Here is a 14,889-nt window from a genome sequence, read left to right on the forward strand (position 1 = left end):
TATTTTTAAGTAACCGTTTAACTAGCTCGATGCATTTTCCAATTTCTGCAGCTCTATATTGTCTATTGTCGTTCGTGTTGTAAAAGATATTAGCCATATTAAAACCGGTGTGCATCAACAAAAACACTTCACCCACAATATCAGCACTGACCCAAGATCATTCAACAATTTTGCCTTCTCTTGACTTCCAGCTCTTTATGCATGCACGACAACAACGACTTCTCAAAGCATACCAAACTGAAAATAAGGAATTACAGGTAAATTACCTTGCTGTGTTAGAAGTGGAGCAGCGTTCTCTTTTCTCTAGAGCTTAGACTCATTGGTGAGGTGACAGTATTGTGTTGAAAATAAAAAAGAGGGCAAAACAACAGTAAGCGTTGGGGAGAGAAAGGCTGAGAAGGGTGAAATTAGTGATCACACAGGAGTACAATCTCAAATTATGTGGCACTCGGAAAAATAAAAGGTAGAGTTAATTAAAATTATTTAAAATACACGCGTGACAAGAGGAAAAAAAAGAGCCTATACACAATCACACACAATATTATTGAATTATTAGATATTTAATCAATTACCAAGCCCTGTTATTCCATCATGCTGTCATTGTGATTCATATAACATGCATACAACATTTTCTTTTTCATGTATTCTCTTTCTCAGATTCTATACTTCGTAGTTCAGACTGAGCACTTCTAATGAAGGAAATGGTTAATCTCAGTGGGGGTTCAGCCCACACACTTATGCAGTCACACATGCAGGCAGCAGGCCTACAGAATTACCTGAATATGTATCAGGATAATAGAAAACAACATGTCTATCACTAGACAACGCTTTGAGCGTTTACCAATTTTCACTAATTAACATTTGTAACAGAACAAAATCATTCTGCACAGGTAAACGACAAAAATAACTCAATTCCAAACATACAAAGCCAAAGCTGTAATATCTGGGGTTGGTTTATAATTAAATTCTCAGACAAAACAGTGACTCTGTTAAGTTGCCAACTTGAAAGTCCCAGATGTCAGATTTTTCCTTCCAGCTCATGAACGCAGCGTGATAATTATGTATAAAAAATGATCTAGTGGCAGAAATCCCAAACACAGATAATCAGTAAATTCCAATCAATTTATCTGGGAGCCAAAAATTATCTGTTCCCCAAAATCTCTCTAAATTTACTGAGATAGTTTGCAAACAGGCAACCAGATGGAGTTGAAAACATAACCTCCTTCCAACTCTGCTGGCATAGACGGGCCTATATTTATACTAGTATGCTTTACAACTTGTCTGTAAATTAAAAGACTGCCAGTTTCTGTCTAACAGAAGATACTTGAGTTCTAATAAGGACAAGTAGCAGCTGCTGCACCATGTTTAGCTGGGTAATGAACTCAACCTCTGCAGTAGCCAGGACAGCTTTTACAGTCACAATTCTGCACATAGAAACTGCAAATTTGTTATAATTTTGCAGATGGATTGTCAGTGTAGAGGCGTATTTAGCATTTTTCAGGTTTGGTTCATTTGCATGCGTTTGGCTGAGTCCCACACAGCTGTGGGAAGTGAGAAAGAGAGGATCAGTGCTTTCACCTGGCTCTCCACCAGCATGGCCATGTCCATGAACATGTCGTGAAGCTCTCTGATGCTGTTTTCCAGCTTGATAATCTCATTGTGCCGCGTCTCAATCTCATTCATCGCTTGCTGGGTGATGTTGTCCATAATTATCTAAGAAGGTGTAACACAACCAGAGATTTGGAGAGGAGGTAAATTCGATTAAAAACTTGATTTACATGTGGATTCATGTTGCATTTGTTGCGTCGCTTACCCCCGAGGTAAAGATGGCTGGGTTGTCACTCTCCAACATGCTCTCCAACTCATCATTTGTTGTGTTTCTCCCGGCTAAAGGGAAAAACACACACTCATAAATGTATATAATGGAAAAGTGTGCACGTGAAGTTTACAGTTAGATGTAATTCAAGAAGTTAAGAAGTGTAAGAGCAGTGAAATGGGATTTAAAAGGTTCTCCAAGCTAAGGTGGATGAAGACCACATTAAGGAACGCTAATAAAACGCCCTGGAGGATAATCGTCATCCACCTCCTCCTTCGTGTCCATTTGAGGATTAATTTAAACGAGAGCGGTGAGCTTCTCTTTACCACATGCTTATTTTCTCGCTCTCCATCTGTCTCTACTGTCCATGTGTCACTCTAAACTTTCATCTTCCATGTGTCTGAACAGCAGTGGATGTAATGTAAAAACTGTTTGTGCCAGAATTCACGCTGGGCATTTCTCACAGGCTGCAGTCATAGAAAAACAGGAGACATGAGTCAGTATCGATGAGCTGGGTTCCAAGCAGCTGATCAGTATTTCACATCAAATGCTCACTTTAATATGATCTGCAGGTCCAGATAAAGAACGTGCCACCAGCCTCCACGCACACTCAAACACCAGACCTCAGTCATATAACCATTCCCGACATTTACAGGCCTACAGTTCAAATACCACTGAGTAAACTCTTGCTTAGCAATTCAGACATCTCACTGCATCTTAACTGCCCTGCTTTCACATTTGCTTACACAGTATTGCCGACCAGATAAGGTGACATCCAGCTGCACGTCACACTGTTAATGGTGTCAGATGTCGTTATTTTGTTTGTTGTCTATCTGTCAACGTGGATTTTGATTTGTTTTGAAGCCGTAATGGAAAAAAAATAAAAACTACTCGTGACAGTTTAATGCATCCTAATATTTGTTCAACATTATCTCCTCCATCCTGTTCATAAAACAAGTGTCATTATCCATAATGTTAGAACAGGGCTCCCTATATACATTGCTGTATTTTAATCAAATGTTCCTATTATTCATTGGGACTTTATGTTACATATTCAATGCCTATTTCCACATAAAGCACTTGTATGTTATTTCTTCACTGTGAAGTGCTTTAGGGATTTCTTGAATTCATTGGGTTTTTTCATGCATAACTGTGTAGGGTCTTAACTTTAATCTTTAAATTAGACATGTAGATCTCCATAATTACTAATATAGCAGGGTCTTAACCTGACAATTTAATTCAGCCAGGTAAATTTGCATTTTTGAATAATTGTGTAGGTTTTTAACCATAATCCTTAATACAGTCATACTGGTGTAAATTGGCATCACAAATTACACTGGAGGGTCTTAACCTTAATATTTAAACTTGTTGGGTTAATTTGCAATGTAATTTCTTTACTGGAAAACACTTTGGTTCGATGGCTGTTGGTTAAAATGGCTGTTACAGCAACACTCTTGTGACCATTACAAAGTCATTCAGAATGTTACAAGAGCATGTCAGTTTTAAAATGATAGGATGATGTGTGTATGAGTGAGAGGGAAAAGTGTAGGTTGTGGTTGAATGTTTAGTTTAGTTTTTATATTGTATCTTTGTCCTGTCTCGTTTTTTGGCTTAATGTCCTGAATGTTCTTGTTTTGGTGGTATGTCTTTTACCCCATGGGACAACAGATGGAAATTAGCCTTGAGCTAAATCTGGTATATTTACATTGTTGTATGTTCATTAATATGCACTGTCCCATTCAAATAAAATAATAAATGAAATGAAATGAAAATGTGCTGTTTAAATAACACTGACTTGACTTGGCTTGGAGCTGCTCCACTTAAAGATGCTATACAAGTAAAGTTGATTATTATGAAAACTTACTGGTTAGATTTTCTTGAAATTAAAAGACATGACAGGGCAGTATTACATGACCTGCTCTGAAAAGGCTGATCATGTGAAAGAAATGAGACAGAAAAATCATGCTCAGCCAGTATGTATATCGTTTCATACTTAAGATTGAATCTCATCCTTGTAAATCTTTTGTCATTTTGTCAGGACAGGCAGAATACGAACAAACAGGAATCTGGATCATCTGAATGTGTGACTATCTCAGTATCACGGGCAAAGGAAAGTTCACCTACTTATTCAGCACCTTACAAAGTTTGCCTTAATCCTCCGCTGCTCCCCCTGATAAACTTTCTATCTGTCCGTCTACTACTCCGTACGACAGCATTTCTTCCCGCTGACGTGTTGGCTCCATATCAGCTTTATTTTCCCCGACAGAGTTGTCCTACTTCATAAACATTCTCCTACACCTACACTCACATCTTTGCGTATGAGCGCTGAGTTTGCCTGCAGCGCTGCTTCTCTTGGGCTCCATTACTGCCCCACTGGCTGCACTACTGCTGCTACTGTAAGCCACAGTCAGACGTTGTCAGCATCATCTCCAATCTTTGCTTTGCACATTTTAAATCCTCGGTGGGGCCACACTACATACACGACATCCTATCTCTTACTCGTAATGACACCTTGTATCCCATCAAACAGTTACTTGGTGTACAGAGAACACTCTGAAGCCTTAGTAGTTTCTGCTAGAAATTTTTCCACGCTGTGGGCTTATTTTTTTTAGGTGCAATACAAAGTTCTGCACCTCTACGGAAACAGACAGCTATGGTTAGAAGTAGAAAAAACTCAAAAATGACTTCTGTGCATTATGGCACAATTACAGTACAAAGGGAATCAACTGAGTCACAAATAGCATTTCAGTTGTGGAGAGAAAAACAGATTTATTTCCCCAATTTTTTTACGTAATGGTTTTAGAGGAAACAATTTTTTGGCTTTTTTTTTTTTGCAATTCTGTTTATTAAATTTTTTGTTTTTACAACAAAACACAAATGTACAACCAAAACAGTACCCAGTAAACGGACATCAACATTACAGGAAGAATGCTGTGAGACTGGTCCATATGATGGAGGAGGTTGTGCCATTAATAGCCACACAATAATTGTGCAGTCGCCTATATTATGGGGTAAAATATAGCAATAAAAATATACATATAAATCAAATCTATGCCTTCTGTTCCCTATTCAAAAATATGGCAATTGACCATTATATTACAAATTTAAGTCCTGGTTATAGTCAACTCCCAAATGCTTTAGTGGCTTCCCCCATTTCTGCAGAAAAATATGAGTCCTTCCATCAATATACTGTAATGTCCAAGTTTTTCCAGAGTCACAACCTCTCAGATCTGAGATTTCCATCCTGAGATAGAAGGGGGGTCTTCTCCAACCCACTTTACCATTATGGCTTCTCTTTCTAACATTAAAGCAACTGGATTACATCTTCATTTGCTTTAAGAGGAGCAGGAACCTTCCAAAGTAGACACAAAAGTGGGCCTACAGACACCTGCTGACCTACTGCGGCACTAACACTTAAGCATGCTGCCTTCCAGAACATTTGGATTTATTTTTGGCATATTTTTAAATGAGATGTGTAGAATAAAGTGATTTTTTGACTGGAAAATGTTGGTCTCCTGTCTGCTCGATGTAACACACACTGTAGTTCAGACGAAAGGTTTTCATCACAGTTAGTTGCAGCTGAATTCGTCATGGCTGCCCAGTTGCGCAAAAGAGGACAGAAACTATTTAGCGATTCATTTGACTTTTTTTTTTTGCTTGTACAGAATTAGGTTATTTTTGGCAAACTTTAAATGACACTTGAAGCCCAATTTAACCAGAACGCATCTGAGATTTACTAACATTGCAGCTGAGTCACTAATAGCTTTTCAGCTGCAACAAGGAATGCCAGATATTTAGTTTTTTACAGAATCTGGTCAAAGCACACAGCTTAATTTTGAAGAATTTTTAAATGAGACATGCACAACATTAGAGACTTTGATTAAATATCACAATTTTTAGCTCAGATTTGGTAAATTCTCTCAATGGAACAGGATGTCATGGATGAGTAGTTCAAGGACCAACAGCGATTATTTCGTTTTCACAGTTCCTGGCTTGGATAACTGGTGTAATTTTATCATTTTCTTTTTAAAAAACAACAACAACAACAACATGCCTTTGAAAGCCATTGGCAGGTTTGGGGGTTTCAAAGGGTTAAAAAAATCTGTTTATCTGCAGTGCACAAAGAAATGCAGGCAAAAAAGAAGTCAGTTAAGGAAAGCTAGCTGCTGCTGGCAGTAGTGTTGCTGTAATCAGTGTTTGTCTTACATTTGGACAAATACAGGCTACCTGCTAAGTTGGCTGGCTGTGGGTGGAAGAATTCATACGTGCAGTGAACACATGACAGTGGTTCTCTGTCTAACTCTTGGCAAAAATCTGAGTGTTTCCTAAAATATCAAAGAATTAAAACACACCAGACAATTCATTTTTATTAACAGTATAACTGGTCAGGCCTCCACAGAATACTGCTCTACTCTTTCTCTCGAAGGACCTCCAACAGCTGACAGAGGCATCGACAAAGCCTGTGTTCATGACCTAATCAGACTGTGTGTGAGATGAAGCCTCAGTAGCAGAGCAGGTAGAACGATGGTGAGTGATGATGGCCGAGAGTTCGACCCAGCGAATGAATGAATGCACAGAATACTGATGAAGGCGCTCTCCCTGATGGCATTTTTATTCATTTCTCTTCACTTATACACCGAACACGCTGTGTGTAATCCATGATTACACATCACATCCACATCAAACCAGTGAATTTCATTTAGCTGTGAATTACGTGGTCGCACAGTTTCATTAACATGCTCAGGAATCTACTCGTGTTCTGAAATGGCATTTGACAAACGAGAGGCTGAGGACGGCACACAAAGAGGAGCGAGGGACCACGTTCAACACATCACTGTGAACAATTCCTTATCCCTCTGGCCTCTCTGATAATAAATAATCGTTGTAACATTAAGGAGAAAACTGTAAGATTAAAGAGGGTCAGAGTTACGGCTGAAAGACAGAGAGGAGTGACAATGAGTCATGGATAATTGTGAAGGGAAAAAAAAAAAAAAAACGAAGGCATTCTGGTGCTACCCTACCCTATTTATCTCACTTCCCACACACACACACACACACACACACACACACACACACACACACACACACACACACACACACACACACACACACACACACACTCCTCATTGGGTTTTTTTTTAAGCCATGACAGGCTCTGAGGGAGGCTCTTATTTGTTACCATGGAGACCCAAACCCTGAGAAGCCTAATATGAAGCCAAGGAGTCTCACTTCACCCGCAGTGTTTATGGGCTATTAAATCATTTATACTATGTTGCTACCAGTAACAGCACCATTTCATTTCCATTGTTATGTAACACAAATGAAGCGAGACCCCCAAGGAACAGACTGAAAAGGCAAAAGGCACAAATGTTCACGCATGCAGAGCGAAAGGAAGCGGCTTCTTGTTGCTGCATTTTCATTCACGCAAACATAAGAAACATATGTGCAGTTTTCACATTTTGCTTATCTGCACACATCAATCTGTTTAAATAAACAGGCTGAATGTGTTGGTGTACATCTCTGTCTTTTCCTCTGGCACTGTGAGCGCGTCTTTCCCAGCTAGAGGAGTGTCCGCTGAGAAATAAAACATGTCAAAGAAACCCTGCGATGAATGTGACCAACATCCCCTCCTGGCCTGTGTGCTCACCGCTAATGGAGGTGGATAAATGTGCGATATTCTGCATTTTCAATCAATAGCAAACTAAAATGCCACAGAATTGCCATTGCACTGATCTTCACTGGCAAAAATATTCCAAGAAATGTGTTCATGTAGTTCTAATAAGCCCACAGAAAACAAAGGAAAATGCACTTATTTGTTTTCTTGCCAAGAATAAGAAAAGAATACTGATATCACTTTTATATTTGCCCGTTTAATGTGAGGATGGACTCAGCTTAGCTTAGCATGAAGCCTAAAATCATGGGGAGAATGCTAGCATGGCTCTATACTTACAGACAAAAAACCTAAAGTTCATTAACCCCCTAAATTCTCAGCAGTTTCTGGATGTCATTCTCATTTGTCACTGCAATATAAAGTCCTGCACCTCCATGGAAACAACACAACTATGGCTAGAAGTAGAGAGAACTCAGAAACATCTTTTGTGTGGTGTAACAAACTTCTAATGCCATAAATCAAAACTAAAGTAATCTTTTATGATTTATTTCAGCATGTATACAATTTTTCTAAGAACCCACAGGTGTTACCAGTACTTTGGGAAATAAATGTAGCTCTGCATCCCATAAATATTCTAAAACTTACATTGTTTTCATATATCTCCTATCTGCTCTATGTAAACACAGCCTGCAGTTTAGCCGAAAAGGCACTAAATTTTCACAGCTGAGTCACGAATGGCTTCATGGTTGCATTGAGAAACTCACATGATTTTGGTTCTTTTGCAGAACCTGGTTGTTGCAAATGATTTATTTTTGGAGGATTTTTAAATGAGACATGTGGAATAAAGCTTTTTTTGATGAAATATCTAAAGTTGAAGCTTGGTTTTTGATCTTTAACCTGATGAATGGTACATCACCGTTCAAGTCAGATGATTCAATTTGTTCTGTTTTATCCTTCTATGATACAGTAAATGGTGTACTTTTGGTGATTTTTGCAAAAAAAAAAAAAAAAACCAAACCCTTTAAATCCGTAAGTAGCATAATATCATGAAGGTTTAAAACATCCTGAAGGTTAATGGTGTCAATAACTTATCAGCAGAACCCTGAGAATTACTATTTTTTTTCTCAGTTTTCCTCTCCAAACTATCAACTTTCTTCATACAGAAGAAATCCTTAAAAAATAAAGACATTTTGACCCAAGGTGATGAAAAACAGGGATTTGGGGTTCCTGTTGCGCTTTTGGAAATGCAAACAGAGGGAAAGATATCTGGATAACAACATGTTTGCTTTATGTCTTACTGCTTGTCTGCTGTTTCCTTTATGTCTGTATACAGCAGCTTTCAGAGGTGAACAGGAAAAGGGAGAAGCAGCAGAGAGAACACCAATACTCAGCCTGACAGACCAGACAAGGTTTCCTTCTGTGTGTGACACTTATTGATTCACACACCAACTAGTCAAAGGTGTTGGCACAACAGAAGCCTAGCCTCCTTGCCATGAAACCCTAAAGGAATTAAATAGTGTTAGATCAAAGTACAGAGCAGAAAAACTGGAGATTTGTGAACTTCTTTCCTTCAAAACCCCCAAAATTGGGTTTCGTTCCTTGCCTCATATTCATACTTTTTCCTGTCCGCTGTGCTTTCATTCCATCTCCGAGTTCTCCCGGTGTGTCTAATCCCTTCCTTGACGACAGGTGATATCAGCTAAGGCCTCCTGTGACTCAACCAGCTGACAAATCAAATCCAAATGGATCTGGAGGAGCTCAAGGAAAAAGTGAGTCAGGTGTGTGTGTGTTTTTAACTCCACGAGGAGGGTTTGTGTTTGTTCTTTGATTAACCCCAGAGACTGCTGTGCACACTGTTGTTCTTTTGACTGGACCACATTGAGTGTACATACTGTATACTGGGTGGAGCTCACCTTCATACAAACCGGCTGCATGTGTCCACTCGAAAATGACAGATGGCCAGAGGAAATTACATCTATGCCAAGTGCCCTGGAACATAGCTGCCCTTGCTCTGCGCTGCTATTACCACTAAATGAGTCATAGTGGTCGTCTCGGTGTGCGAGTGTGTGTGCTGTATGTAAAAGGTGACTCTATCATGACGACTTTTAGGGGCTGCTGGCACGGTGCCGTCGGCCAGGAGGCCTGGTCCAGGAGCCCGGCGCCTGCAGCTAATGCCTGTCAAACCACATTACAGATACAGCGAGACACGAGTGAGAGGAGCTCAGATCTGAGCTGCAGCAACCTGGCATTTGTATGCACATGGGTGTGGGTGTTGGTGATGCACGTGTTCTGGAAAGTGGTTTGAGTGTGAGAGTTGTTGTTTTGGTACACTCTATTGGGCAAATTCAAAATAAAACATGGATGGAATAAATGGACATTCCGCTACAAACACAATCAATAACGGAGAGTGGCTTGTACTCATACATCTGCAAGTGGTGTGGATGACTGGGTGGCAGGATAATGGTTACATTTACACTGATTTTGTGCCATGTTGATGTATTGTTTAATGTGTGTTTGTGTGTGTTTTAGGTTAAAATTTAGAAGTCTGATGATATAAACAGCTTGCAAATGTGAACCCTGTGTACCCGAAAACATGCCAGTAGGTTTGAAAGGAATGTTATCTTTAAACAATCAGCAAAATGATCCCATTAATCAGAGCTAGAAAGTGTTAAAACAGAAAGAATAATTGGTTTTCAACTTTCCAATGGTCTTTGAACTAATCACCTGGGACACCTCGCTCCATCAGGAAAGTGACCTTAAAAGTGGGATATTTAATCAAAAACACGGTTTTCTTTCAAAATTCATAAAAAACAAATTGTTTGCATTAATTAGATTCTTTAAAAAACAAAATGTTCTTTGCTCTTTGGTGCCACCATGAAGCCACCAATGATAAAAAATTCAGAGACTGAACTGGGCTGAACTGCAGGCTGTGTTTACACAGAGGAGATAGGAGACAAGTATGGATTCAAAGTAAATATGTAAGCAGTAGAATATCTACATAAATGTAGAATCACATGTAGTCAAAGAAATGTAACTGTCATTTTGTTCCTATTTATAGCATTATAAGTTTGTTATACTGAACAGAAAGCTTTTGCTACTTCTAGCCATAGTTGTACTGTTTCTACCGAGGTGCAGGACTTCAAATTGCAATAAAAATGAGCCCATGGTGAGTAAAAACATGACAAGGAGGGCAAGAAACACCTACAAACAGCTTGGAGTTCAGAGGTCTTGTATACAGTAGTTTCTACATGTGTTATCAAACTAAATGTCATCCCACCAGTGTGAAAGCTGAGTGAATGTCAAAGCAAAAAGCGGTTACAGCAGTTCCAAGATGCTGTGGTGACGAAGTTGTCTCCTGCCAGAAAACAACAAGCCGAGGCTTCAAAAATGTCAAAAGCACCTGCTTCTGCAATTATGGCACTTCTCACTGCATGAGTTTGACAGAATTTGAACAGTTATTATTAACAGTTTGATCAGTCATTCAGTGGAGGCAATGCTGCAGGAGTCTGCCCAGAATTCTGACAAGAAGGAGCCTCAGTGGAGCATAAATCTCAAAAGTACATTTATAGCAGCGGTGGCAAACAATAGAATAGTAATGGTCTGTCAAAAATGGGTGATACTGGTCCAGTCTGCAGATGTGAAATAACTGTGAATAATTACAAACTGATAGAAAATGGGGTTGCAGACTGTATTTTTAGCCTAATTAATATGAATCTAACATCTGACTAATATAAGGGAGGATGGAGATGAAGAGGATGATGCATGGGCTGGGGACAATGAACATAGAAAGAAATGTAGGACAAGTGATTATTTTTGGTCGGCCACGACTAAAGCTGACCCGGTTTAAAGTACAGCAACAATTTACAGTACACTCCTCCACATTCACATGGACTGCATGTCATTCTGTATGTCAAAGGAGCAGATCCACCCCTAAAGGTTGCTCAGGCTGCTCAGTATTTGACTATAATCAGGGTCATCAAGAATAAAAATGTGCACCAAGAGGGACAGTCAGCTGTTTTATCTCCTGTAGAATGACACAAAGGAATGAGGCATCTGGGACAACACTAAGAATAGCATATTGTGATTGTTCTTCAGCTTTGTTGGCTTTCTCCCTTCTCCAAGTTAATTGTTTTTAGTGTGTTCGTACTGAATTTATGTTCCCATGAATTTATGCTTAGACACTGAAAATGAGCAAAGGAAAGTGCGTTGCGTGGCTCATAATGATGCAGATGTTTAGGATCCATGTCGTGATGACATGCGAGCAGACAGTATGACAGGTGGGTTCAGTGTCCCGGTTGTACTCACTGATCTCCAGCTGTCTCTGAATGCGTCCCTTGCAGCGCTCTCTGTAGTCCGACTGAGTGGTGTTGTATTCTGACATCACCTCAACAAACTTACGGGACAGTGTGGAGTGCTGCAGAGGCAACAATCAACAATTACATACTTCACTTAAGCCTGGTTGATGTCATCAGCAGATACTAATTTAAGAGATAAATTCAATGCCAAATAAACAGGAGGTGGGAAGGGACAAATAAATAAGTGTAGCTGTGATCTAACTGTATATTTTACACTAATTCAAGCAAATTTAGTGAGTTCACAATGGAAAAGTGACTAAATGAGGTGTGCTCAAAGCAGCTGCTATTGCTTATTAAAAAAAACTAAACAAAAAACACTTGAGTGTGTTGATTTAAAGACACTTGTCCCACAATCCAGTGCACAGAGGAGAGGTGATGAGAAGTTTTACGTAAATTGCAGATAATGGTGAGGTGACTCCAGAAAAAGATTTTGGAAAAAAAGAAAAAAATAGGTTTGGCATTTTTGTTAAAAAAAAAAAAAAAAAAGTAATTTTACATTTTCCATATTTCTTGAAATACGCAAAAATATTAATAAACCTATGTAAATAGCAAGATACTGAGAATTTAGTTTAAAAAAAAAAAAATAATATTTTTGCAAAAGACAGTTAAAATACATTTGCTAAATGCATTGGAATTTTACATACATTTCCTTTTTTATTTAATAGATGAAATTGTTAAATTCCCACCTAATACTGTCATTATAGGTCTGAATTAGATACAATTAACATAAAAATAGGCACTTGTTTTGTAATTCTATTTTCTAGATAATGAGAGATATCTTACAGAATTACATATTGTATTCAATACGTAACATTGTCACAATAAAAATATAGAATGAACATGCTTTCATCAGTGTAAATTATCTATAAGTACTGGTAATCTGTCAAAATACCATTAAAACGTAAGCAAAAACATACATGATCTAATGTAAAACTGAAGCTAGAAAATACATTGCAATCATGGATCTTTTACATAGCATAAACGCACAGTTTCTACACTCTTTATGCAGTATCAAATTGTTATTCTGCTGCTGTTTCACTTAAACTGTACCTGTGTTTTACGTATCCTCAGGTCAGCTGATGACCTGTTCTGCCCTTCTTCCTGCTCGATGGTTTGCTGGATACCTGGACACAAAAAAATCACATTTGATTAATAACTCAGTGCTCACCTAGAAAATAAATCCAGAGAAAAACACACAAGGAAGTCTACGATGGTGTCAGCTGCCTCTAAAGGATCACTACACCACACAAGACGCAAGTGTTCGCTGAATCAAACAATATACTGATGATTTAAGTCAAAGCGGAAGTGGTTAATAAACTCAACAATGAGAGCAGAAATGTGCTCAGAAGAGGACGTAATTTTGTGTGAGAATCCGACTTTTATTCCTGAGGCTGATGTAATAAGAAAAGTCCAGAGGTCATGAGCTGGTCAAGAGAAAGCCTGAGATGATGGTGGCACAAGAGAAAATCTAGGGGTCATAATCATAATCAACAGTCCTCTGGAGGGCATGAATATTCACATTAAATTTCACTGTGATCTGGGCAGTAGTTGTCAAGCTCTAAAAGACAGTGTTAGACACACTGAAGGCCAGATGGTCCATCTTGTCAGTCTTATAAAGAAATGTATTTCAAATTTAATGTTATCCATATAGAGACCCATAATTAGAGCCAGATGGGTTATTACATTAAAGTATTACAAGACGAGCAGCTTTTGTCTGTACGACACAAATATCAGCTGATTATCCTTCAAACCAGTCACTCACATAGAAAGGGAATAATTCAAGTATTGAGAAATTCATCAAGGTACAAATTACTGACAACTTTTTTTTTCCAGTAAAATGAAGCTCTTGCATGTAATAGGTACTTTCTTAACTGCTCCTTTACTGTCACACCTCAGCAAGTCATTGTAGAGGTGCTGCTGCTGAGCTCAGTAATGTGGATTAAAGACAATGTGAGGCCGTGTGAAGAACTGAATCAATTACAGAGATGTGGGAGCCTGCTCATTTACATGCCCATTTCCCTCTAATTTAAACTGCACTGAGACGGCTGCAGCAGCTCCGGCACCTCCAGGGGCGTGTCGTACAAAGAAATGTCTACACCTGCAGCTGCATCATGCATGTGTTGTACTGCTCCTTGTTTATGCAAACAGCTCAGGCTGACATGCTTTACAGGGTTAGTTAACGTTTAACAGCTCAGAAGGAATCTAACTTCATGACATTTCATGATACACGCAGAAAAATCCGAAAACTTCAGGAATTTAACATGTTTTCATCAACTATTAACCCTCATGTCATCCTGCGGGTCAAAATTGACCCATTTTAAAGTTTGAAAATGTGGAAAAAAACATATTTTCACAGTGAAATTTCTGATGTCCACATTTTTAACATTTTTGTTAAATCTTTGAACATTTTTTGGTGGAAATAAAGAATTGTTAATAATGTTTCTTAAGAAAATTCACAAAGAATGATTTTCTTTGTGAATGTTCTTAAAGAAAATATTAGAAGTTTTACTGATATATATGCCATATATATATATTATTTTAGATATTTAGGATTTTTGGAAGATTTTTACTCATTTTTTGAAAATATTTACAGGAATCTTTTGCCAAATTTGGGGGATTTTTTTCGGAATTGGAATCTTCTTTCTGAAGGTTTTGCAAATTTTCAGAAATTTGGGGATTTTTTTGCTGAATTTTTGGATTTTTTTTTCAGACAAGGAAATAATATTTTTTGTTGCCTATAAATGAAGACAACAGGAGGGTTAACATTATATTATTAAACAGTCTTGCTTCATTCAGCAATGCCTGCCTTGTTTTTTCATGGCATACTTTCCTATAGCCACTTAACAACAACTGTGTATTGTTAGAAGCTTCACAGAAAAAACCTGGGAGCCTCCATAAATAGCATCAGTTTTTTTTCTAGCACAATAATGGGCCCTGTCACAAGGCAGACATTATAGTCGGAGTGTTCTAGGAAAAGGCAGGATGGTTTTGATGTACTTTAAAGCTCGTGTCCGGAGTTTGAATCGCAGCGTCTCCCAAAACACTGTTGGTTCCTCCCTCCCTCTGATTTCGCCCCTTTATTTGTGCACGCGCAGTACCTGAGAGGA

General features: G+C 38.5%; 1 protein-coding gene across 3 annotated transcripts in view; it reads right to left on the reverse strand.

The window, feature by feature from the left end:
* stx1a (syntaxin 1A (brain)) overlaps window positions 1–14,889 on the reverse strand; it is an 89,261-nt gene that overhangs the window by 16,383 nt on the left and 57,989 nt on the right. For all 3 annotated transcript variants that reach the window (XM_051957764.1, XM_022207143.2, XM_022207144.2), the window contains exons 5-8: window positions 12,833–12,906; window positions 11,733–11,841; window positions 1,814–1,887; window positions 1,579–1,713 (exon numbers count right to left, since the gene is read on the reverse strand). In XM_051957764.1, the coding sequence (XP_051813724.1) occupies window positions 1,579–1,713; window positions 1,814–1,887; window positions 11,733–11,841; window positions 12,833–12,906 (392 nt within the window). The remainder of the gene's footprint in view (window positions 1–1,578; window positions 1,714–1,813; window positions 1,888–11,732; window positions 11,842–12,832; window positions 12,907–14,889) is intronic.

The sequence above is a fragment of the Acanthochromis polyacanthus genome, chromosome 13 (genome assembly GCF_021347895.1).
Source record: "Acanthochromis polyacanthus isolate Apoly-LR-REF ecotype Palm Island chromosome 13, KAUST_Apoly_ChrSc, whole genome shotgun sequence".
Lineage (NCBI taxonomy): Eukaryota > Metazoa > Chordata > Actinopteri > Pomacentridae > Acanthochromis > Acanthochromis polyacanthus.